Source organism: Alosa alosa, chromosome 9 (genome assembly GCF_017589495.1).
Source record: "Alosa alosa isolate M-15738 ecotype Scorff River chromosome 9, AALO_Geno_1.1, whole genome shotgun sequence".
NCBI classification, from domain to species: Eukaryota; Metazoa; Chordata; class Actinopteri; order Clupeiformes; family Clupeidae; genus Alosa; species Alosa alosa.
Window position 1 is genome coordinate 14,317,577 of NC_063197.1, and position 27,949 is coordinate 14,345,525.

At 47.1% G+C, this 27,949-nt stretch overlaps 1 protein-coding gene across 1 annotated transcript; it reads left to right on the forward strand.

The window, feature by feature from the left end:
* The first annotated feature begins 410 nt into the window (after positions 1 to 410).
* zbtb7a (zinc finger and BTB domain containing 7a) lies at positions 411 to 27,922 on the forward strand. Its single transcript, XM_048252063.1, is given in 6 exon segments — positions 411 to 457; positions 574 to 766; positions 12,371 to 12,772; positions 12,774 to 12,962; positions 17,904 to 18,889; positions 23,314 to 27,922. Coding segments are annotated over 6 exon segments (2,286 nt in total). The 3' UTR covers positions 23,783 to 27,922.
* The last annotated feature ends 27 nt before the right edge of the window (positions 27,923 to 27,949 follow it).

Below are 27,949 nucleotides of genomic sequence, written 5' to 3' on the forward strand. Positions count from 1 at the left end.
TTCCGGGGGGATCTGTCCGGGTGGTGTCGTCTTATTCAGTCTTTCCAAAAAGTCTGTATTTAGGTCAGGAATGCTGAAGTTTTTCGTAAAATGCAGAACGAGTCATTGTGTCATATAATTGTATTCCATCGCTTGCTTGTGACTCGGGGGAAACCAGTGGTCTGGTGGGGTTTTTTTCCTGCGGAGCTTGGCCCTGTTTGATGGCTGGTCTGTACTTTTAATACCTGGCATCCTGCTAGCAACACACTGTAGTGTATAATTCAGCCCTGAGTGCTTACGTTGAAGCAGGCTCGGAGATGTGGGGGTGGCAAGGGGGAGAGCGCTGGGACTCGTAGTTCGCCCAGGCGGGCTAGCAAGCAGGTCAGATAGCGCTCAAGGACTCCACATCCCAGAGTGCCTTGCCCTTGGCCATGCAGGAACGGGAACAGCCGCCAGCCTATCCCGACGGGGAGGTGTGGTGAGTGAGCAGCCGTCAGGCCAATCGCGTGGCAGGAAGCAAAGCCACAGCAGTGGGCTGAAAATAGAGGGGAGGGGGGAGGGCAGGGAGGGAGAGAGGAGGTGGTAGGTGTCTGCCTGCCTGTGTGGGATCAGGCAAGGGCTTGCCTGTGTAACTACGGCCACTCAAGAAGTTTCCTGTCTCGCGATTGCTCTGGTGCCGAGGCAGGGCCCTGCCCAGACACGGAGGCAGGCAGGCAGGCAAAGCAGGCAGGCAGGCAGGGGGAGACCGACTAGGGCTGGAGGAGGCAAGCACACTTCTGGGCAGCTGGTAAGAGCAACTATACACACACACACACACACGCACATACACACGCGCACACACAGAGTGCTCGCACACACACACACACTGTTCTCTCTTGTACTGACAGCCTGGCAGAGGACAGGCAGAGATAGAGAAGAACTCGCTGGATCTTTGTGAGAGGGGGTGAGGGGGAGTGTGTGTGGAGTGGTGGCGCTGCTGTGTGTGTGTGTGTGTGTGTGTGTGTGTGTGTGTGTGTGTGTGGGGAGGGGGACAGGTCTTGATTCGAGCTCTTGACCCACTTGCAGATGAGGTGTAGGGGAGGAAATGGAGAAGTGCTTGGATGTGGCAGGTACTTTTGAAAAAAAGAAAGGAGACATCGGTGTCGATGCTGCTCACAACTTTTTGGACATGCTCAGGTGTATGTGTGTGTGTGTGTGTATGTGTGTGTGAAGGTGTGCGTGCGTGCGCTGAAGGCAGCCAGAGTAGCAGATGTTTCCCTAAAAATGTCTCGGCTGTTCCTTAACTCATTCTCTGTCTCTAAAGCACAGTCAAGTTGAGTATAATGTCCGTGATGTCAGCAGACTTGATGACATCTGGCTGGTATTATGTGCCGTGTGTGCGTGTGTTTGTGTGTGTGTGTGTGCGTGTGTGTGTGTGTGCATGTGTGTGTGTAGGGGGGTAATACAGTGCCATGGGTCCTGGTGGTTTTGACACAGAACTGGTATGAGGCAAGAGAATGTGGCGGCACCTCTAGCGGACAGTTTCACTTCCCCGCGCCGGTCTTGTCCGTGGCACTTTTGGCAACTCCAAATGCCAGCATGGACTTTGAAAGCAGCAGGCGTTTTTTCCCATAGCTGTGCCTCGTGTCAGCTCGCAGTAGTCTCTCTCTCTCTCTCTCTCTCTTTCTCTCTCTCTTGTTCTGACTGCTTCTCGCCCCTTCCCCTATTTGCTGTCCCCTCCCAAGCTTCCCACTTCCCCTCCTTGCCCTCACAAAACAGTCTTCATCAGCACTGTCTTATGACATGTCAAGTGCACATCACAAGTGTGTGTGTTTTCTGTGGTGGGGACTGTGTATGTGTGTGTGTGTTTGTGTGTGTGCATGTTTGTGTTTTGTGTGTGCGGGTTTTGGGGGGGGCTGTGTACGTGTGTGTGTGTGTGTGTGTGTGTGTGTGTGTGCGTGCGTGCGTGCGTGCGTGCGTGCGTGCGTGCGTGCGTGCGTGTATGTGTGTGTGTGTGTGTGTGTGTGTGTGTGTGTGTGTGTGTGTGTGTGTGTGTGTGTGTGTGTGTGCGTGTATGCGTATGTGTGTGTGTGCGCGCGCGTGTGTGTGTGTTTTTGTGTGTGTTTGAGTCAGTGGGGCATATGTAGCAATAGTGTGTGTCTGATGTTGACAGACATTGCAGGAAGCTGGAATGATTTTTTCTATTGTAATTGTGAAGTATTTAAGGACATATGATTTTGCCCTCCCTTTGTTCACCGTGTACTTGCAGAACCCGTTTTTGAAGACTGCGGGTTCAGAGAAAGTGAGATACAGAAAGAAATCGACACAGAGAGAGTCGGGAGAGTTTTTTTGTTGTTATTGTTACACAAGGTGACGTCTTTGGCCCTGAGTGAATGCGTGCACAGCCCTCACGGACTCGTCAGTGGCCCAGCCTGTCTTTATCTCCCAATGTAAACCCTAACCATACACACATGGCAAGTTAATGGCAGCGTAAGGGTCAGTTCGGGTCGTGGCACCTACAGAAGAATGCAGTGGGGCAGCGTTTGAGAAACTTCTCAGCCTGGCGAACGCACGAGCAGGCAGCCGCTGTACATTCTTTGAAAGACGAAAGCGAGAATCGAAAGTGTCTGAGCGTTTTTCGTTACATCAGTCATACTCCATTAGTGTACAGTTGGAGAGTTTTAATTCATTGCGAGGAAGTGGATTTGCCAAAAAGTTTTCTAGCAGGGCTGTTGTTAACTCATTTGTCGTACAAAGATCTTTCAACATACATAGGCCTTTGAGGAACCATGAAAAAAACAAAATAACACAAGTATTTTATGACTTTCCACAAGAAGTAATACAAACCACACGGCCAAACTGCCAAAGTCACTGGGGGGAATTTTTGAAGCTGGTGTAACTGGGACAGGCCCAGTGAGGAAGTGGAGTAGTATTTGAAAGTGCAGGCGTGGCGTAGGGGATGGTGCTGGTGGGTGCGCGGTGGTGGTGGTGGGTGTTAAACTGCTTACATGTATTGGATGAGGGGAGTGTGGGGCACTAAAGTGTGGATCCATGTGCCCCATAGTTGCACTGTCAGCCACCGTGGCTGGCCAGACTGAAGTCCTCGCGAACCCGCTAAGAATGAGCTCCACTCGTCAGCAATAAAATAATCTTGTAACTCCCTCACCCACACCGACAGGCAACCTTCTATGTTGAGTCGTGGGTGTGTGTTGTGTTTCGTTCAGGGGCCAGTGATTGGGGTGGGCTTCCAGGTTTGTCATTTAAAGAGGGCGACTTGATCGAATTAGATTTTTCTCGCAAAGCCTCACGTCGTGCTGTCCCCTGTGCGGTTTATCCACCGGTAATCAGAGAGCGCACCTTATTATATGCCCGCGTTGCATATTTAAAAGGCTTTCTTGGAGTCTCCATTATCTCTTGGGGACTGACGGCTTCACTCATTATTTTCCCACATTGTGCCCTCGAATCAGGCTGGTTTCTTTGTAAATAGTTGGTGAATGCTGTTTGTGTCATTCATGTCCCTCTCAAACCTGTGGTGTGTGTGTGTGTTTTTGTGTGTGTGTGTGTGTGTATGTGTAAGTCTCTATGTGGTGTGTTTTTGTGTGAGTGAGACTAGAAGATGCTTGTCAGAGATGGTGTTGGTTGGATATTGTGTCTGTGCCCCCACCCGGTTGAGTCGTGTCAAGGAGGAAATGGGAGTTGAGGTGGGTCTGTCGTCTAGTGTGGGCTCGGCGAGGCAGGGGTTGGGCTGGGCAGAGATCAGCGCACTGCAGTGTCTGGGCGAGCTGGTCATCTGATAACAGAGAGGGTTCTGTTACACCACAGGAAGTGCTCTTTGGTTGGGGGTTGTGTGTGTGAGTGTATATGTGTGTGTGTGTGTGTGTGTGTGTGTATGTATGTGTGTGTGTGAGAGCAGACCTCTCCTCTACTTTTCACACTTATACTCCCAAGGTATCTTCCACTGTGGTATAGAGCACAAGGATGAGTGCACAAACTGAAGTTGGCTTTTAGTTGTCCTCTGCTGAGGGGAGGGGATGTGGTGGTGGTGGTGGTGGGGGGGGTCTGCTTCTTCAGAGACTTCAGAGAGTTCACCAGGATGATCATGTGCAAAAAGTTTTCCAATCAAATAGAATATTGTAAATTGTCGGTCACTTTCTGATGGTCTGCAGTGTCACTTTGTTCATTCTAGCGTTCTTATTTTTATCTGATGTGCTGCAATGTTATGTCACTGCAGGAAAATGCACCACAGTTTTAAAGCTGTCACAATAGTTCTCAACTCGCTATTCAAATTGGCCACAAAAATTGAAAGGGTTTTGGAACAGGTGCTAAAAGAGTATAATCTTGTTACAACACTTTTGGTATCAGTTCATCAAGGGCCAAAAATAGGCCTATTACATAGGTTTGCAAACTTTTTATGTGTTCTATCACTGCTATAAAAGTGTTGAAGAAACACAGCGTATTAATTTAATAGATTGTTCCCTGTTCTCTGATAGCTTGCCTGTAGCCGTGTATAATACTGCCTCTAGGCTGTGCCTCTCATTATATCTACAGTTCTTGGCAAGCGGTGTAACTGGCATGTGTGGCGATAGAACTTTGACCTTTGGATTTCCATAATAAAGGCGACTTCTTCGACTCACTAAAATTTTATTGTCCAGTGTGACATAAGAAATTGAAATTATAAAGATTTTTTCCCCCTCTTGAGTCTCTCAAGGGTTGTGTGGGGCTGAGGGCGGTTTTATAAGTCTCGTAGAGTGTTTTTTTTTTTTTCAGGCGCAGGCTTGGATTCAGCTGAAGTGGTGGTGCGAGTTTGTTTTAAACAGCCTCGCCCACTACCTTTCAGGGCATTGTGCGGAGAAGTCTTGATTTTTGGCAGCCTTCTGACATCCCTCCAGTTTGGCAGCCCAGCCCCACAACTTTAGTTTTATCAGTTGCTCGCCCTACTTCCTGCCTACGCTCTGTATGGCCAGTCAGGCTTCCTACCAGCGCTGGCAGTAGTGACTCACGCACGCACGCACACACTCACACACACACACGCACACCCACACACACACACACACACAAATGCACACAGGGCCTTGCTTGAAATCCTGTTCTTCTTGGAACTCGCCACACCCCCCTCCGCCCCTCACCCCTCCCTCTCCTCCTCCTCCTCCATCCCTTTTCTCCATAGCGTTTCCGATTATCCTGTAATATCCGCTGGGCCTTGACCTTGAACCTTGCTGACCCCTGGCTAGTGATCCCCCTCCCCTCCCCTCTCCTCCCCTGGCCTGCCCCTCGGCCCCCACCCTCGCCCTGTGGGCCGTGGCGGCTGTTAATCGCAGGCACGCTCTCAGGACTCCCAGCTGGGGAACACCCCCCTGTCGGCACGCCGTAGCCTCCTGCTACGCCGCGTTTCAGGGCTTTGCGCCCTCGAAAGCTGACATATACAGTAGGCATACAGTGAGCTTTCTAATCCTCCTGCTCTCTCAATCTTTCTTGCTTTCTCTCTCTCTCTCTCTCTCTTTCTCTCTCTATCTCTCTGTCTTTATCTTTCCTACAGCCCCCTCTTACATCTCCACTAGAAACTGTTAAGAAAAAAAAAGTACACAGCTATGGTAAATCGCAGTAAACAAATCCATACTCACCAAAACAAAACAAACAAACAAACAGAAAACAGTTCTGACAGAGGCAGGCTCTTCTGACAGTGCTGCTGGCTGTGAGGCAGCAAGAGTTGTTTGTGTTGATGTCATGAGCCGGCGTGCTCCTGGAATGCAGCGCGGGGCCCGACTGGAGCGCAGCATTCTTAGATATCCCTCTTTTTCTCTCGGAGAGCTGATATGACGCATCTGATAAAACATCAGGCTTTTGGCAGCCTTTCCCTGCCAAATCATGTCCAGCTGATAGCTACCTTCAGTGGTGAGAGAGCCAGACCACCTAACATCAGGCTGAAATAATACATGCTTGTTTACAGGCTTGAGGCAATGTAAAAAGAATCTCTCTCACACTTGTCTGGAGGAAAACCAGTAGCTGGATATTCAGCTTTGGGGATACAGGGCCGATTATCCCTGAAATCTAATCTGTATACCTGCTCTTGACGTTTGCTGGTGGAGGGGGGGTGGGGGTGTTGATGGAGTAGGGGGTGCTGGGTGCTGATTATAAGGCCAGCATGAAGAAGGCGTGGTGGGGTGAGATCTGCTCTGGCTTGTGATTTGACTTGCAAAGCAGTGGCTTGCCCTGCCCGGTGGATAGCAGCCCGTGTAGCGCTGGGCGGAGTGTGCAGTGTGCCATACGAGAGGCCTTGAAACGAGACATTGGGGACACGTCATGGCCCCCGTCACCCGCAACCATGAATAAGTAATAGGGAATGTTGGGGAGGCAAGAGGAGGTGTTAGGATCAGGTTTGTTTGCGGTGTTTCCTCTCTCTCTCTCTCTCTCTCTCTTTTCTCTCTCCTTTGCGCTTGCCGGGTTACTCTGGGACAGGCTCCCATACCCGCACCTGTAACACTGATGACTGACAAGACAACTATTCTATTATTTCTGTCCTTCTGTTCAAGCTTGGGGGAGAAAACCAGAAAGTAAATAAAGTAAAAGTAGACAGGTTCTGAGTCAGTTTGGCCACCTCATGTGTTGGGAGTATTCAAGTAAAAGTATTCTTACTGCAGGCTTGAGGGAATGCTACACAGATGAGCCACTCTCTCTCTCCCTCTGTCTCTCCTTCTGTCCTTTGCCCTCAGTGACCTCTTCCCTCTCACCCTCCCTCCCTCCCTCCCTCTCTCGCTCTCTATCTCTCTCTCTGTCTCCTTTGCACATAACAAGGACTTGTCAGTTAGCCCCCTGCCTCTCCCCTGCCTCATAGATAGTCAAATGAGAGGTGGATAGTGAAATTAGGCCCTCGCTCTGGTGGCTTTATCAGGGCCCCTGCACTGTGTGTGTGTGTGTGTGTGTGTGTGTGTGTATACCGTGTGAACAGTAAAGCTGCATGCGTGTGACCGGCTCCAGCCAACAGCCATTTCTGCCTACACATATACCTATCCTCATGGTTTATTTATTCAGGGGAGGACATGTCAAATTGCCTGATACAGGTGTGGCACAGTCAGAATGTGCCGTGTCAGCCATACCAGGCTTTTTCACATCATTTTAATCTTTCCTACAACAACACATTCATTTCAATGCAATACTGCTACACTTCTACGGTTAGGACAGTTCCCTCTTGCGCAGATGAGTTAGTGGTTAGTAAAGGGGCCAACCAAACCAGTATTTTTTATCTGTTGTTTTACCTAATCCTCGGGTTCACATTGAAATGGTGCCAGTTGTGGTGGATGTGTGGGAAGCCGGGCTGCCAGTTTACGGCTAAAGGTGTGTGTGAGAGCGAGCTCCCAGGTCGAGCAGGTCTGGCATACATACCAAGGGGCTTGGTCTGGAGGAATGTCATTTGAATGCATTGCTCTTATAGAGCATAATCCCCCAGGCCTCAACCCCCTGCTGGGTCTCTCTGGCAGATGGGAGCCGGGGGGTGGTGGTGATGGTGGTGGTGGTGGAGGTGGTGGAGGGGGGTGGGAGCGAAGCTGTTTGCCTTCCGTGTTTGAGTGTGTGTGTGTTTGCGCGTGCATGCGTGCCTGTGTGTGTGTGACTGAACGAACAAATCGGGGAGGGTTTGCTTCACTGAGCCCCCCTCCCCCTTGCTCGGGCTGCAGTCGATCATTTTAATCCCCCCCACCCCCCACCCCCCCCCCCACACGTGAGCAAGGGGACAGCCTTTCCTGAAACTTGGCACAGGGCGCAGGGTGGGGTAACCGGCTCAGACCGGATTGACAACCTCCCTTTTAATACTGTTCCCTCGCAGGCTGTGCGTGTCCTACTCCTCCTCCTCCTCCTCCAGTGGGTTTTTTCCACTATAGTCTCTCGTGCAGGCAGCCCCCCTCTCGCCCTCGGCCACCCCTCCCCAAACTCCCCACCCTTCCCCTCCCTCCCTCCCTCTCTCTCTCTCTCTCTCTCTCTCTTACTCTCTCCCCCTTCCCCAGCAGTCAACTGACACGACACAGAGTGCACATGCTGCACAGCCCCACACCCAGTGCTCTCCCTCTCCTCTCTCCTCTCCTCTCTGCACTCCTGTGTGCTCTCTCTCTGACCCACCCCCATGCCCCCCCTGCCCACCCCCCTCAGTCTGCCGCGCCGTGCCGTGCTGGGTTGCCCTTCACTCCCCCTCACAGCCACACGCTAACGCTAACGCTAGCGCTCCAGAAGTTTGCCCCAGAGCACCTCCCCTTCCACACTTCACCAGTGCCCAGGCACAGCGCACACACAGCAGGCCAGACAGCCAGGTCACACAGAGAGTCCTCCCAGCATGGCGAAAGGGAAAAATATACATAAACAACGTTGTGCCTCACGTGGGTTTGACATAGGCCACGAGGAAATAACGTTGTTAAGAGATACTTTGTTGTAATGTTGTTAGACTGACACTATGCAAAGTGTTTGCTAAGTCACCATGAGTCCCGGGGGTGTGTTGTGGAAGACTTATGTTTGGTGCTCAGCCCACAGCTTTTAGGCCGGACTACAGCCTGGATGTTTTCTCAATCCTTTCGCTGCTGTCAGCCATTGACTGGTTTCTATTGAACTGCAACGATCAAATAGATACTACTAATGTTATTCTTCTTTAGCATAATTCTGCTGCTCTTTTGAGATTACTGTATATGTATTTCGGTCAAGTACACAAATCCTCACCCCCCCTACCCGAGAGATGGGCACGTAATAAAATTCAGGCCTTGGCTGGAATATTTGCCACAACAAAGGAGCCCTAGACCAGACTGACATACCAGAAGTTAAGAGATTAACACACACTCTCACGCTGCGCTCGCTCGCTGGCCTGACCCAAACCTGAACTTAAAAGTGGCTGTGCCTATAATAGCTTATCCTTCACCATGAATTAGCACCACCAGCACTGCCCTCCCACTAGTTTCCCAGTGGCAATAGACCCTTTCAAGAGAGTTCCATTATCAGCATCATAGTTGGCCCCACAAGACTTCCGTTTTAACATTCCATATGTTATCTTAATGCAGAGGAAGTAGATTGGGGCCCAAATAGAATGTTCAAGCATTGTTTTTGTTTACCTTGTTGAAAGGGTCTATAGGCACTTTTGTTATCTACCCAGCCCATTCTGATATCACTTAATGTTATTATTTGTTCATCCAGACATAAGTTTTTATGCATGCTGTGTAAATGGTTATCTGTGCAGATTCATATTGCATTTAGTAAAGATAAATACTATCTGGTATGTATTTGAACTGTAGGAAACCATTTTATACATGCACCCACACGCATACATAAACATACATGCACCCACACGCATACATAAACATACATGCACACACACGCATACATAAACATACATGCACCCACACGCATACATAAACATACATGCACACACACGCATACATAAACATACATGCACCCACACGCATACATAAACATACATGCACACACACGCATACATAAACATACATGCACCCACACGCATACATAAACATACATGCACCCACACGCATACATAAACATACATGCACACACACGCATACATAAACATACATGCACACACACGCATACATAAACATACATGCACCCACACGCATACATAAACATACATGCACCCACACGCATACATAAACATACATGCACCCACACGCATACATAAACATACATGCACACACACGCATACATAAACATACATGCACACACACGCATACATAAACATACATGCACCCACACGCATACATAAACATACATGCACCCACACGCATACATAAACATACATGCACCCACACGCATACATAAACATACATGCACACACACGCATACATAAACATACATGCACCCACACGCATACATAAACATACATGCACCCACACGCATACATAAACATACATGCACCCACACGCATACATAAACATACATGCACACACACGCATACATAAACATACATGCACCCACACGCATACATAAACATACATGCACCCACACGCATACATAAACATACATGCACACACACGCATACATAAACATACATGCACCCACACGCATACATAAACATACATGCACACACACGCATACATAAACATACATGCACACACACGCATACATAAACATACATGCACCCACACGCATACATAAACATACATGCACCCACACGCATACATAAACATACATGCACCCACACGCATACATAAACATACATGCACCCACACGCATACATAAACATACATGCACCCACACGCATACATAAACATACATGCACACACACGCATACATAAACATACATGCACACACACGCATACATAAACATACATGCACACACACGCATACATAAACATACATGCACACACACGCATACATAAACATACATGCACACACACGCATACATAAACATACATGCACCCACACGCATACATAAACATACATGCACCCACACGCATACATAAACATACATGCACACACACGCATACATAAACATACATGCACACACACGCATACATAAACATACATGCACACACACGCATACATAAACATACATGCACACACACGCATACATAAACATACATGCACCCACACGCATACATAAACATACATGCACACACACGCATACATAAACATACATGCACCCACACGCATACATAAACATACATGCACACACACGCATACATAAACATACATGCACCCACACGCATACATAAACATACATGCACCCACACGCATACATAAACATACATGCACCCACACGCATACATAAACATACATGCACCCACACGCATACATAAACATACATGCACCCACACGCATACATAAACATACATGCACCCACACGCATACATAAACATACATGCACCCACACGCATACATAAACATACATGCACCCACACGCATACATAAACATACATGCACACACACGCATACATAAACATACATGCACACACACGCATACATAAACATACATGCACACACACGCATACATAAACATACATGCACCCACACGCATACATAAACATACATGCACCCACACGCATACATAAACATACATGCACCCACACGCATACATAAACATACATGCACACACACGCATACATAAACATACATGCACACACACGCATACATAAACATACATGCACCCACACGCATACATAAACATACATGCACCCACACGCATACATAAACATACATGCACCCACACGCATACATAAACATACATGCACCCACACGCATACATAAACATACATGCACCCACACGCATACATAAACATACATGCACCCACACGCATACATAAACATACATGCACACACACGCATACATAAACATACATGCACACACACGCATACATAAACATACATGCACCCACACGCATACATAAACATACATGCACCCACACGCATACATAAACATACATGCACCCACACGCATACATAAACATACATGCACCCACACGCATACATAAACATACATGCACCCACACGCATACATAAACATACATGCACCCACACGCATACATAAACATACATGCACCCACACGCATACATAAACATACATGCACCCACACGCATACATAAACATACATGCACACACACGCATACATAAACATACATGCACCCACACGCATACATAAACATACATGCACCCACACGCATACATAAACATACATGCACCCACACGCATACATAAACATACATGCACACACACGCATACATAAACATACATGCACCCACACGCATACATAAACATACATGCACCCACACGCATACATAAACATACATGCACACACACGCATACATAAACATACATGCACCCACACGCATACATAAACATACATGCACACACACGCATACATAAACATACATGCACCCACACGCATACATAAACATACATGCACCCACACGCATACATAAACATACATGCACACACACGCATACATAAACATACATGCAGCCTGGAGACCATGGAAAGCAAATTTTCGCCCCGAGATAGTGGGGAAACCAACTACAGAACAGGTGGAAAGCAAGACGATGATGAGCTACACAGACTATTTGATAGACATTATCCGCGGGTACCCAATAAACGGATCTGGGCATTTTTTCAAATAATGAAAAATGAACGCTATTCCCAGACCACGTCTCATTGAGAAGTGGTGGCGCTAGCCAGGCTAGTTTTTAACCACATTTCATTTTGACCGTCAGCAGTCTCAGGTGAACCCTGCACAGTTCTAGCCAGCATCTGTCTGCATTTTCGCTGACATTTGCTCACGGCTTCATTCTTTCTCTGTAAGAATGTTTCGGTTTGGCAGTTCTCTTCTTCCTCAGTGTCTCTACTCGGTTTTGTTTTGTTTTGTGTTTGTGTGATTTATGAGCATAGTTCTCACATGACGGCTCTCTCTCTTTCTCTCTGTGTCTCCTTCAGACAGGCAGACGGACAGACGGCAGGACGGACGTGCCGGCGGGGCCTGTGATTGGCGGCTCGGCGGCAAGCTGGTGGAAGATGTCGCGTCGCCGCTCGGGCGGAGGAGTCACTTACGGGTCGCAGTGCAACAGTGGCGGCAGCTGCGGCATCTCGGGCGGCTACGGCTCCAGGGACGTGGTGGTCGAGGAGGGCCCGGTGGGTATCCCGTTCCCCGAGCACAGCGCCGACGTTCTGGGCGGCCTGAACAAGCAGCGGCTGAGCGGCCTGCTGTGCGACGTGCTACTGGTCGTGCAGGAGCAAGAGTTCCACGCTCACCGATCCGTCCTGGCCTCCTGCAGCGCCTACTTCCACAAGCTCTTCACCTCCGGCCTGGCCGCCAACCACCAGGAGTGGGTGTTCACGCCTCGATTTTCCCCAGGGGCAAGGCCGGGAGGCGCTTGGCGGCGCTGCTGGATCTCCTCACCACATCGCCACACTGACGGTCAGCCATTCGAGTGTGGCCGATATCCTGAGCGCTGCACGCCTGTTGGAGATCTCGCCCGTCCAAGATGTCTGCACGCACCTGCTGGACACCAAAGTGCTCTCCCCGCCGGTACGCACAGCGCTCACAGCTCACCCACACGCATACATAAACATACATGCACACACACGCATACATAAACATACATGCACCCACACGCATACATAAACATACATGCACCCACACGCATACATAAACATACATGCACACACACGCATACATTAATACACATACCCGCACACAAACATACACATATGGGCACATACATACTTAAACATACACATAAACACTCACACACACAGACAAATATACAAAGAAATAATGTATACACACAGAAATAAACATATACATGGACACGCACACACACGCACACACACACACACACACACACACACATACAGGCATGCATATATATTATACACCTATACACAAACAGGCACACTTAGAGGCACAACCTCTGTTGCTAATACCTCTAAGTCATATAACTAAGATTAGTGAGGTCATACCATTAAACCCCATAATATTAATAATCCCTCAGAAAAAATGAAAAACACAAAAACGGCTAATTCACACACACAGACAGGTAGAACCTTCAGACACACCATTATAATATTGTGCAATATTATAATGGACAAGCACCCATGGCACACTGCTCTACAACAGATGCCCTCACTAAGAGTAGACCAGCTTGACTCATGCTTGACCAGCTTTGCAGTAGTTTGATCATCTAAACCAGTAGGGAGTAGCCTCAACTTGCTGATCAAGATGGTGGATTAGGTTCCTTTCACAATGTTACTCAATCTGTCCGTGTCATGCCTTTTCCATAAACTATGTTCTGAAAAGTATTATTTGTGTGTTCTGTAATATTTCCCGAAGGAGCATTTTTAATAGTATTCTACATACAGTAGAAGATGCAGTTAGCTGCATCACTTTCTAGTAAGATATGTTTGTATTCCAGGAAATCGTTTTCATTGGATGAGATTGGATAATTGGATTTATTTCAGAGTGTTGAGGTTTTCTTAAATTCCCAGATAATATGATGCCCTGTCATAATCTCAGTAGTTCTGGTGGAATGTCTTTAAGTTCAATACAGGTAGGAGCAGGTAATGGATTGTATGTTAGGGTTAAGGGTTTTCAGGTAACTACTGGATTTGATGAAAAGTTATAAACAGTAGGTATGGATTTTCAGTGACTTCCTGATTGGATTTGATTATGATTAAAATGGTAATGATCTGATTCTAAAATTATAATTGATGCATCACAATGTATATTGTCCTAGTCTATGTTGTTTATTCATAAATACTAACACTCAGATGTTAACCATAGTTTATTTTTGATTCCCTTTCATTTTATTTATTTACTACAAGATACGATAAGGACAAGGTAAAAAAATATCACCCTTTGGGACTTGGAAATGGGTTTGAAGGAGGTCTTTTATATTCATATCATCTAATCAATTACTTAATTAGTTGTTTCAAATATATATATTTAATCAATTTTGCTGCATCATTGGAGAATATTTCACATTTGCATTAGCACTATGCTTTATCATTATCATATTAGCACAATCTTCTCCTCAAACTCTGTTAGACAGTATTGATCTGGTCCTTCACACTTTATGTGGTAAGTACTATTCGGTTTGACTGACAATTCAATGGATATGTTTATCTGTATGTCTATATCATTGGCCTTGCAGAGATATTAGACCCAACAGGATCTCACTATATTGTTGGAAGAAGGGGCCTGCATGTACTGGTCTGGCAGGAATGCGTTTAGAAACTTGGTGTGGCTGTTGGATTCGCAGCATTACAAGTCATGAACAGCTTTGTCTCAGTGAGACAGGTTAGCCAAAGGTTAGCGTCATCTGAGATGTCAAAGGGTGATGGTTCCAGTAAGATTCCTTGACAAATTATGTCAGAACCTATGCTGAGGTTGAGATTGATAAGAATGAAACAGTAGCTTACAACCCAATACTACAGAATGAGAATTTGTACGTAAGAGCACAAGGGTCTGCCTGGTCCAGGTAACTTTTGTGATCTGAGGTGGCATGCACGGCTTTATGCAGATGTCCATCCCATGGACCCTAGTGGGGCCTTTCAGACTCGCTGCTATGCAAAGTACATATAACATTGGCCTGTAGGAGCACTAATGCAAACACAAATAGGTCATCAATTGGTCATGTGGGCCGGTGGTAGCATAGTGTCTAAGGAGCTGGGCTAGCATACAGTAGCCTAAAAAGTTGTGGGTTCAATTCCCACCTACCACCATTGTGCCCTTGAGCAAGGCTCTTAACCCGAGTTGCTCCGGGGACAATGGCCCTTGTAATATAATTGATGTAAGTCGCTTTGGATAAAAGTGTCTGCTAAATTAATAAATGTAAATGTCATGTAATGTCAAACACCCCATGTCATATAACAGCAGCGTGTCAAACAAAAAGGGCACGATACCCCACTGTTCATAGAGCTCCACTGGCTAGCCTTAGCTGCCCGCATTTAATTTAAAGTCACTCATACTAACCTACAAAGTGATTATTGGGTCTGGTCCCACTTACTTTAATGCTCTCATGAAGGCTCATGGCACATCTTCAACATCTAGTAACAACCCTTAACATGAATTTCCTCCCTCTCCTCCCTCTACCACTATCTCCTTTGATTACATTTTGTATATACCTTGCCTTCCTCTGGTAGTTTCATAGTGTTTGGGAAGTAGTGTTTATTGGTACCCTAAGGTGTCCTTTGCAATGTAACTTGAATGTTAATCCTCATTTTGTAAGTTACTTTGGCGTCTGTTAAATGATTCGGTGTAAATGCAAAATGTTATCAACATATTTCACACCATCCAAATTAGCCTTACCATAAATAATGAGATCTTTGTTCAGCGTCCAAATAAAATTATGTTGGTGTGATTTCATGGTGTCCTGTTGTTTTAAAGGTACACTTTTTATAGCTGGCCTAACCTTTTTCTTTGGTGAGAGTAGGAAAAGTAGGAAGAACAATCTGCTTTTTATAGGTAGCCTAGCCTCATAAAAGAAATTGACAGAGCCACCCCTATAAACTTCGATAGAGACAAGTGAAGTCAATTTGAACCCCTTTTCCGGGTGAAGCCTTATTGTACTGTGCATCCTCAGTGTCAGCTGAGTGATAACACGTGACGTCAAGCAACGGACAAATACACAGTAAGTCGTCTGGTAGCCGCTCTAAGAAAATTGATAACGTGCAGACTGATCCAAGTTTTAGTGCAGCTTCTGGTAGGTGATTTATTCCGACGTAGAGCCAACCCAACGAAACATCACTTAATTGTTTGTTTCCCCTCAATGCTTTCCTAAATAGCTCACCCGTGGACTTAGACTGCCTTCAGTTTCTTATCCAAAAAATATGGTTACTTCTCTCATGTGCGACTGAAAGTCGCATGCTCATGACATCATTTTAGCATTGGTTTTCAAAGAATTACAAAGCCGTAAAGTGAGATACAAGGTTATGACGCCAGTCACACAAGTTGTATTTCTCTGGAAATAGAAATGGTTCATATAAAGGTTTAAAACGCTTCAGATGTTAACTAATTTGCTTTCAAAGTGACGCCAAAATGAATGGGGGTCAATGGGATGCTAACTTCAGGTGAAGCCTTATTAGCCTCAGAGCCTCCCATAGGGGGTACGCCTTCCAAACATTTGCTTACCCCCTTGGGTAGCCTACATAGAGTTGCCAAAAGAGGAAAGCCAATAATCATGCCTTAACAAGACACAAGACCACCTTGAGCCTCTTCAACTGCTTTATAATCTGTACCCTGGTACAGATTCAAGAACAAGTAGAGGTTCGAGATTCCAGTACAGAAGTGTCTGCAACTCAAAGGACAAACATTTCAGTAGCCTATTTGTCTTCTTGTCGGTTGTAGTGATGGCTTGTGCTTGGGAAGACCATGATGATCGTATGTGATACGATGTGGCATGCATATCAAACAACTTGTTGTAGAATCTGCTAATGTCCCATTGATCCCTGGTCTCCTAACCCCACTCTAATTAGGATAATGCAAAATGGATTCAATCACTCTGAGTGGCTTTGTAGCCTCTCTTACCCCCAGCCTTTATCAGCTATGACTCTCATGATTATATGATTTGGTCAAAAAATTGGACAAGACCTGTCTCATATTGCTATTTAGTAGTGTTGTGGCTTGTCACTGTATTTGAATGGAGCTTCCCCATGCCTTTACCCGCACAATTGTCCAGTTTGCAAACCAGTCATTATGGAGCCCTTGGTCACTCTACTTCTGTAGCTCCAATTCGAGCTTAGAGTATCTTGTTGGTTTGCCAGTGAACAATTCACATGTGAAGGTGAGGTGTTTTTACCAAATAAGGTTTAGATTACAGACCATAACATAAACTTTAGAAAACAAAGTTCAAGGCAACTGCTCTGTAAAAAAGGCGTTTATGATGCCAAGACCTTAGTTCGCCCTATATGACTGTTCTCAAAGAATTTGCTAAGACCTTTGATCGCTAATTTGTTGCAATAGTCTTTTAGCTAGTTTCTTTCCTTTACATTATGTCTACCCCAACATCAGCAAGTGTAGAAGTCTTCCTTACTGTCACTCCAACCAACTCCAGACCAAAATTTATAACAATTCTATCTTTTGATTAGTCTCTTTTAACTTGAGCTAATAGCATAACGAGGTCATCCCTATGTTCCCCAGGTCCTATGTTCCTCGGGTCCTATGTTCCCCGCTCAGGGTTAGGGTTATGGTTAGGGTTTTAAAAAAGGGTCCTATGTTCCCCGGTCTCATACAAAGCGGGGAACATAGGTACGCTCCCAGCATAACATAGCACAGCATAGCGTGAGTTAGTAGCAAAACATAGCTCAGCATAGCTTAGCATAGCATAGCTTAGCATATTCCTGATTCCTGTGGGACACTATAGGCCTATATGAGTAGGCCTAAATCTTTTTCTGTCACAGGAGGCTTTCCTGACTGTGTTTATTGATATACAAAGACGGACTGACTGAGTCTCACTTCCTTCCTCCATAGGCGGGCAGTGAGCAAGATGAGGAAGAACAGAGAGAAGATGAGGAAAGGCCTAAGAGTGGCAGTCGGGGAGGAGGCCGAGGAACACGAGAGCAGGGGAACCAGCTGCGTGCCCGCGAGTACCTGGAATTCTTCCAGCGGGGGGCGCACTGGGGCAGCAGTAGCTGCAGCACGCCAGAGCTCAGGGACCCGCTCACACACCAGCACTTTAGCCAGCGCAACGGAGCGGAGCGCAACGGGACCCACAACGTGCCGCATGAGTACGACTCCCCCCTGGCCCTCGCCCTGGCCCAGCCACCCATGCAGGACCCAGAGGACGATGAAGAGGACGAGGAAGACATGGAGGTGTCCTCGGCCTGGGCCCGGGGCAATGGGGGGGTCGGAGGAGAAGCCGTGCTACCCCACTACTACACCCCGGGGGCCCAGAACGGACATTTCTACCTCCAGACGGAGCACGTGAAACTGGAGCAAGAGCAGCGGGTGGAGGCAGGAGATCGAGAGCGGGATCGGGAGCGGGACCAGGAGCGAGACCTGAAGCGGGATCCAAATAATCAGGAGCGGGAGCCAGAGCGTGGCTCGGCCAGCGCTCTCCTGCAGCAGATGATGGACTCCATCGAGCGGCAGAAAGAGCGGGAGGCGGCGGGCGAGGAGCCGCCCGACGGGGAGGACCCGGACGTGGAGTTTTACTTGAAGTACTTTAACAGCGCGCAGCAGGAGGAAGGCTCCGCAGCGGCCGCCGCCGCCGTGGCTACCGCCACCGCTGTCTCCCAGGGCCTGCTGTGGTCGGTGCGTGGCGGGGGTGGCGGCCAGGCCGGCAGTGGCGGAGGCACTGGGGCCACGGGCGAGAGGAAGATGCGCTCTAAGGCCTTCCAGAAGTGCCCCATCTGCTCCAAGGTCATCCAGGGTGCAGGCAAGCTGCCCCGGCACATCCGCACGCACACGGGAGAAAAGCCCTACGAGTGCGCCATCTGCAAAGTGCGCTTCACCAGGTAGGCCATTAGGAAAGTTACACTCACACACAGCCAGAAACCCCCAGTATCAAAGTCAGAGAACCAGAACCAGAGTCCAGCTCGTCCAATTCAGCCCCAACCCAGTCAGAACCTCTCTCAGTATCAGTCCAACCCAGTCAGTACCTCTTTCAGTATCAGTCCAACCCAGTCAGAACCTCTCTCAGTATCAGTCCAACCCAGTCAGCACCACTCAGAATCAGTCCAACCCAGTCAGCACCAATCAGAATCAGTCCAACCCAGTCAGAACCTCTCTCAGAATCAGTCCAGTTCACCCATTCCAGCCCACAGCTAATCGCTTGTTTTGGGGCAATTATTGCTCAGTTAAACAGTCCTAGTCCCAGTCCCCTCTTTGAATGCTTTGCTGTGGAACTTTGAACTATTTCATAATTGGATTTAACACACACAGAGCAACAATAGAGCACTTTCTCTTTTTGCCCTTTACTATGATGTAGCTTTTTTTGCTCCCACTGAAAAGACCAAGGTAGCAGTTACGGTGTCCCACAGTGCTATCAAGCCCCACTGAACACACACACACACACACACACTGTGGCTCTGGTACAGCACTGTCCTCCTCACAGACGTACCTTTGGTAATCTGCACTGATTAAAACGCTGAGCAGAAATGAACATGCAAAATGGTTTGAATGTTTGGCAGGGTCGGGGGTGGGGGTGGGGGTGCCATAAAACAGGCACAAGTGTAGAGCGTGAGAGGGTTCATCACAAAGTCCTGCAGTTTTAACAAGGCGGGGGTCCTATAAAAGTGAGCTGAACGTTGTGAGTGTGGGCTGTTATCAGGGGATGAGGCCACTATAAAATTCTCGTCGCTCCGATACAGGGGCTGGATGGCAGAGGGAAAGGTTGGGGTGGGGGGAGGGGGAGGGGGATTCTGGCTGAGCTCTATCTATGCCAGTCAGTTGTGTGAACTTGTGATCCCGAGGTATGTTGATTATTGCCCACGGCAAATACGTCACTCTCTCTCTCTTTTCCTCTCTCCCTCCCTCCCTTTCTCTCTATCTTATTCTAACCCTCCCTCTCTCTTTCTCTCTCTCTCTCTCTCTCTCTCAGTGGTTGACTAATGTAGTGTGCGGTTTGGCTCTTCTGTGCCAGCTTCTGTGTGTATGTGTATATGTGTATGTTTGTGTTTGTGTGTGCTCATGTGTGTATGCGCTTGTGTGTGTGTGTGTGTGTGTGTGTGTGTGTGTGCAAAATGATTTCCCATGTATAGGGAGCATCACCTTTTCCATGAAACAGTCCCCTTAATGAATTAATCAGGGGATGCGCGTTGGAAATAGACGCGCAGGCGAGCCGAAAATATCAGCGCCCCTGTTTGTGGGGTGCGGGCGGGTGATCTAAATTTGCCATCTAAATGCAGCAGGCAGGCAATGGGAAGGGGCATTGTAATCTTAATCCTGCTTGATCAGGGTTAAGAGTGTGCCTGCCGCTGTAATAAATCACTCCCGTCCTTTAAATAATTCACCCCCATCAGTGTGTGCCACTTTGTTCCATGGCCCAGTGTGTGTGTGTGTGTGTGTGTGTGTGTGTGTGTGTGTGTGTGTGTGTGTGTGTGTGTGTGTGTGTTTGGGTATGCCAATTGAGCACATGCATGTGTGTTTGTTTTTTCCCTGTGTGTTTGTGTACACACTGAGTGTGTGCATTGGTGTGTGCTTGCATGAATGCCAGCATTTGTGTGTGGTTGTTGGTTGTGTTTACTTGTGTGTGTGTGTGTGTGTGTGTGTGTGTGTGTGTGTGTGTGTGTGCGTGTGTGTGTGTGTGTGTGCGCGCGCATGTGCCAGCACTAGTGTGTGGTGTGTGTGTGTGTGTCTGTGGTTGTGTATTATCTAAGCCACCATTCTGCCTGGCTATTCAGTCACCTTAGCCACAGTGTGTAGAGTGTGGAGCTGTACTCTGCCCCGCTTAGGGGTGAGTAGAAGACACACACACACACACACACACACACACACACACACACACACACACACACACACACAAAACACACAAACACACACACACAAACACACACACACACCCACGAACACACACACACAAACACACACACAAACACGCACACACACCCACGAACACACACACACAAACACACACCCAAACACGCACACAAAAAACAAACACACATTGTAGCATACAGAGACAGCAGTTTCCCCATCCTCTTCCACAACACACACTGCATAGATTTAAAGAGTTTTATGGCTTCTCCTCTCGTCCCCGCTGATGCACAAACCACCTGCTTCTCCTTACGTTATTACAAACTTGCAAATTGCCCCCAGGATCAGAGGGTCGGATTTCCTCTTCAAAGACTTTGAGCTTTTGCTTTGGAAGAATTCTTCTATCCTTTGCATGTTTTTTAGCATCTCAGGGGATCCACACCACTGTTAAATGTCCAAGGGTTTGAATTATTTAAAGAATTCTGTCCCCTTTTATTGCCTGTGTACAGGAAATTCTAATAGAAAAAAAATCCTCCGAAATCAACCTTGACAATGTTTCTGTGACCAGTTTTTAAGTAAGAGCTAGTATCATACTTCTGCACTAGGAGTGCAATGCATAGCTTTTTGCAGGTATGCACAACTATTTCCATAACCTTGAATAATACTGCTTTTCCTTGCAGTCCTGTCCGGCCAAGGTCTCCTGAGTTGCCCTGAGAAATCAGTAGTGTTGTCCTAATGGCCTAAAGGGGGCCTCTGCTACCTCATACCAATTCATCTCCCTGTATTAGACAGCGGTGACCCATCACAGCATGCCCAGATCAAGGGCAGCTGTAGCGATCTCGGCGCCGCTCTTTGATTATAAACTGCGTCTATGGTAGGCATTAACCACCACCTACCCAGGGTTCCTTTGCTCCCACCATAACCAGGCGCTGGACTGGACGTTGAGCCCTCCAGAGCTGGGCTGCTGCCGCCCCTCTCTGAAATAATACAGATAAAAAAAAGAGAGAGAGGGAAAAAAAATAGATTTACAGCCCCTTGTCCTGATATGACCCGGCGTGGTGATCAGCAGAGCAAACACTTGTAACTGCTGAAACCAAATCCACACCTCGTCAGATAGGAGCAGGATGTGCCGGGGAATGTTTAGGGGGTCGCCAGGGTAACACAGTATTTATCGTTTATCGTAAGGAGAGTAATACACGGCCCCACCCCCTCTTTCCCCACACACACACACACACACACACACACACACACAACAATAAGGAAGGAATCACAGAATTGCCCGCTGCTTTGTTTAAGCAGGCAGTAGCTAGCAGTGCCTTTCACACAGCCTGGCCCCAGTTTCAACTTCTGAGAGCAGGAGATAGAAGTTGCTGCAGGATATTCAAACTATATTTCCCTGTCTGGCTCGAAGGATTAAAACTAAGATTTATCAGTGGGGTGACACTCTCATGGTTTTATTTTATTATGGTGATTTGTGTCAATGACATGTGCTGCAAAAATGCATTCAGTAATTAGGCTGCCTTCATTTTTGTAGTCTGTTTATATTTAAATCACTTTTGTGATGAGTCTTATAGACTCTTATCAGTCACCTACTTTGGATGAATTAGATGAAAGACTTTAGATGTAAAGGGCCGCACGATCTGGGAAGAAAATATCTAGTTGCGATTTTTCTGACAGATTTCGTGATTGTGATTTGATTTGCAATACACTTGAAAGTTAAGCTTCAGTTCAATATTCCATATTTGTTTTAAGTTGGGCCGCTTCTAATTGGTGAGAATGCCTAATACTCCTGTTAGGTGAGCTTAACTGTCACACAAAGAGGATGAAATGAATATAAAAATCACAGATGTGAGAAGATTAACCTTTGGGATAGAGTTGCGATCTGCACAATTAATTGCAGCCCTTGCGATTAGCTACTTGCAGTTTAACTTGCAGTTAAATTGCGATATCGATTAAAAAACGATTCATTGTACAGCCCTGATGTAAATCTATGATATCTCAATCGATGAACAATACATATTTATTCTATCATTTTCTGTGGGACGCTCAAAGAAACACAGGTCTTGAGACAATTCTCATAAACAGTTGGAACACATCATACTATATTCCACGATAAAAATATATACAGTTGTCTCTTTAAAGCTTTAAAGCTCCTATTTTTTACTATAGTTTAGTCTTGTTTCTTTATTGACACTAAAAATGCCCTTTTTTATTGTCCACACACTTGGATTGTTTCCAGCAGGACTTAACCATTTTGGATGTAACTGACCTCTAAAGTAGTTAATTGTGTTAAAAGTGTATGATTTGACAAGATAAATTGATAGCTGTCTGTGGCTTCCTCTCTGAGACCAGTATCTTGGCCTGTAGTCATGAATGGTTGTGTCAGATGGGTGTTCCCTGAATGGACAGTCTTGTGACCTGCGCCGTGACCATCTTTTCTGTCTTGTTCTTCTTCTGTCCACAGGCAGGACAAGCTCAAGGTTCACATGCGCAAGCACACAGGGGAGAAGCCTTACCTGTGCACCCAGTGCGGCGCCGCCTTCGCCCACAACTACGACCTGAAGAACCACATGCGCGTCCACACCGGCCTGCGGCCCTACCAGTGCTCCAGCTGCTTCAAGACGTTTGTGCGCTCCGACCACCTCCACCGCCACCTGAAGAAGGACGGCTGCAACGGCATCCCGTCGCGGCGCGGCCGCAAGCCCCGGGTGCGGGACCCCGAGCTCCTGGAGGGGGCCTCTGTAGGACTCCCGGGGCCACCGGGCCCCGGAAACGGCGGACGCAGCGGCCGGGGACGAAGGCGCGTCGAGTTGGCTCATCCTCCTGCTGCTGCCGGCCCCACCACCGTCGCATCTGCCACCGTCGAAGGAGGCCCAGGAAGCCATGCACACAGCCCCACCCCGGCCGAGAAGGCTGTGGAGGAGGTGCAGTGAGACGAAAGGGACGTCGGAACGTCGCGCTGGGGACTTCAGGAAGGGACGCAGAGAAGGGTTTGCGGCGGGGGACATGTGAGATGGAAATTGAAAAACAACAACAACAAAAAAAAAACAAGAAACAAAACAAAAAAACAAACAAACAAAATGACAACTACATGCTCCTCTCTAAACCAAAATCAGGGTGTCACAAAAATCTATTTGTTTTCTCATTTTACCTTTTACCCCCCTGTGCTTTAGATTTTACAGAGTAGACTCACAACTTAGGGGTCTGTTTAAAAAACAAAACAAAAAAAAACACAAAAGAGCAAAGAGCACTTCACGTCACCTCCACCCTGTCTCCATCTTTCTGAGTCGTATCTCTTTTTTCTTTTCTATACTGGAGCGATGGCTTTACCATATGCATTTGTGAAAAACAGAGCAACTATGCAGTAGAGAAGAACGTTTCCGGGTCTGTTTCTCACAGAGCCTTGTCTTAACACAGGTGGTGTCACCCCCACCTGTGGGCTGTTGCACGGGTTAACTCAAGTTAGTCCAGGGAGGTGGAAAACAACCAATCAGTCTTTTTCTACTTTAATGCAGTTATAACATGTACATATTCCATAACACCTGATATTGTCTCTTTGATTAATAAGGCAATATATGCAATTCTGATGCAGCAACTTCTATATTTTTTCTTTCCTAAATGGTTCAGAAAGAATCGGGCAGGGGTTTGAGTGAAGTGTTGCTTTCTCTATAAACTAGGTTTTAAGAAATCTTTGGTTCGTCTTTCTGAAAGGTTAACAGAGTCGTATCCACTATTGCGGGGGCTCTTTGCAGCGCAGGACCAGGGATTGGGGAGGTGGTGGGGTGCAGTGTTTCTGAAGCACTACCATCATCATCATCATCATCATCGGTGGCCAAGCGGCAAAAACCACACCGAATATTACCTCTCGCCACCCTGCTTATTCAGCATTTCTTTTAATTTGATTCGTCTTAATCTTTTGTGTTTTTTTTTGATCGTCATTGTCGTATGTTCTTTTTGAGTTGACTGCTTTTGGGTACTTGACACTTTACATTTGTATACATGTATATATATATATATATATATCTATATATATATATTAGATGGTGATAATATTTGGTCCCATTTTAACTTGAGATATATTGCAAATCAAATGGGGGTGTTTTCCTTCAGCTTGACTTCTGATTTCTCACAGAGTGAAGCTCGCATACGGGAGAGAGAATACTGCTTGAATGTTAGAGAATATTTAATTCCGACATACCCGTTTTGTCCTAAAAACTTTAGCACTTGACCGAACCATTGAGTTCCCACCCAAAGGTTAAAGGAGAAGTTCTCCAGGGTTTTGTCTGTATGAGCGAATGAGAGTGTGCTGTCTAACAAACAGCTGGTAAAAGACAGGGAAAACTTTTTCTTTCTTCTTTTTTTATTTTACTCAGCACGAGTGAAAAGATGACGAGATTGAGCACCTTTATTTTTTAAATGCATTTGCACAGCTTAACTAAAGATATCCAACCTGAATGAGATGTATTTAATAAGGCAGTTAAAGAGGAGGGTTGAAAGTGCTTATTCCAATATTTTGCCCTAGGGACCACGAACCATAAGACAACCTGTGTGATGAGAAGAGCAATAAATACCTGTCCAAGTTAGGAGGCCAAAAAGAGAGAGAACCAGAGAGAGAAAGAGAGAGAGAGAGAAAAGCGAACAGCTGCAGCCAGCCACAGAGGGCGGGGGGCAGGGGGGGAGGTGTGTGGATTTCGCAATGTCTCTTGCATTCCAAAATATAATCTGCCCCGAAACAGCCGTGTTTCGCTGTACAACGGATCAAATCTGGTCTTTTTTTTTGTCTTAACCCCCACCTACCCTACCCTACTCCACCACCCACTAAACCCCTCCCCAATCCCCCTAACCACTCCTCTCCTCTCCCCCTCTCCATTTTCGACTGGAGGAATCCACGGCCTGTTTGCCGGCAGCACCCAGATTGAGGCCGAGCCTGTGAATGAGTCTGGCTCCGATACGGGCCAGATCCGCTCTGGATCAGATCTGTCCGTTCCTCCGATCTCGGGCTCGGACTCTCTCTGAGGCCCTTAAAACAAGCAGCGGGATCACACACACCACTAGCCCCCTGGGCCTCTGTGCATCAGTTGCTGTGTGTGGTGTGTGTGTGTGTGTGTGTGTGCGTGTATGTGAGAGAGTCAGGCGGTGGGGTCGCCTGCTGGCCACTTTAGTACCGAGTGACTCACCCGTAGGCCCGGGAGTGCCGGACGACCAGGCAGCACAGACTGAGCGAGTGAGGAAGGGTGTGGTGGAGGAAGAGTGGGGGGTGGGAGGCTGAGGATTGGGAGGGGCAACGCGTTTAAACACGCTCCTGAGAATCTGGCGGAGTGCTTACAAAGCTCCAGCAGACCCGCGAAAGTGGGCAGCCTCCGGCGGGAGATGGCACAGCCTACTGAGTGTTATTCCAGAGAGCCGCAGTGACGGCCTGCTGACCTAGCCTAGCCTAGCAGGCACGCAAGCATGCTTAGCCTGGCCTGGCCTATGCTGCCAGTCCTACCCCTCCGCAGGCTAGCTCCCCAAGAGGAGGCGCACATGTGTGTGTGTGTATGTGTGTGTGTGTGTGTGTTTGGGTGCAGGTGGCTATTCGCTGGTGCATATGTGGACCAGATCTGCAGGAGAGAGAGAGAGAGAGTGTTTGTGGCTGAGGTCGATGTTCCCCTCCTCGGCATTGCTGCAGGGCTGTGTTGTTCTGAGAGTTGGTCCTTTGCACCTTAATGGGATACAAGCAGGTTCTGATTGCACTTTGTTACTGAGAAGGGCACTTTTTGTCAAAGAAACGGGTACTTGAAACAAAAGATTGAATGTGTGGTACACATGGTCCAATCCGAACGGTGACTCTAGGCCCATCCTTTTGTTTTTGTTTAGCTTTTGACGACAGGCTGCCAAAAAGACAGAAAAAGATATGTGTGCAGAACCTCTCTTAAAAAAAAGACCTAAAAAAGAGAACAGTTGTTTTTTGGAGATGGACATGTCAGGATTTGTGACCTACATAAAACAAACACTTTTAAAAAATATTCTTCAAAAGAATGAGATATCCCCATGAAACTGATTGCACTTGAAGTTAGCTTTTTGATTTCTAAAGAGATATTTAGAGTTGTCTTTATTCATGTCTTATTATGGAGCACGGGGATTGAGTGTTTGAAGGGGGTGATGGTAGGAGTGTGAGCATTAGTGTGTGTGTATGTATGTGTGTGTGTGAGTGTAGCCGCAGGGTCTTTGGGCAAGCCTGGATAAACAAACTCCATTTTATACCCATCTGCTCACCAGCTTACCACTCCGAGCTCCAGTTGTTATGCTCAATAAAAAAGAACTATTTTCACCACAGAGTTCCCCCTAGTCTAGCTTCAGCTATGGACAACCACTGCGTTGGCAGGAGCAGTATGTGTGTGTGCGTGTGTGTGTGTACCTGACACGGACACACCCTGTGTAACGATCGAGGGCAAGATTGCTCTTCGTGATGCATTTAATGCTGTTGGACTTTGCATGGCCAACTACAAAGTTAGCAAGCCTCCTTGCCATGTGTGTGTTATGTCTGTGTGCCCGTATGTGTGTTTGTGTGAGTGTGTTTCTGAGTGTGTCCACACATATACACTTCTACCACGCAGTGGTTTAAAAACACATAGGTTTGATTAAGGTTCATTTGGCTTCAGCACAAACTTCTGTTCTGGTCTTGTCCTCGTGCCCTATTCTTAGTGGAGCCCAGTGTAGTGGTTCTTAGTCAAGACCACAAGGCTGCCCTGTAGTCTTGCCACACCCTGAGCGCCTACCCCCCTCGTTGCATATGCAGCAATTTGTGTGGAATCATGCAAAGCATTTTACTTGAGTTCCCTTTTCTCTTCTTCCTCCGATTTTTTTTATTTTTTCCTCCTTTCTTCTTCTGTGAACTTAAAAAGAATCGATCGTTTTTTGTAGATATTAAGAGCTTCTCCTTTTACTTGTTGGTTTGTATGTTTCTGTTGATTATCATTCAAAAGGTGTCGCTAGAGCTTGTGTGTTAATATTTTTTTCCTTGTTTTCGAAAAACTGTTAAAAGGCTGTTTGTGTGGGTCTTGGTTTAGGTTATGGATTTTTTGTGTGTGTACAGGGAGGGTGGGTGTAGGGGTGGGTTA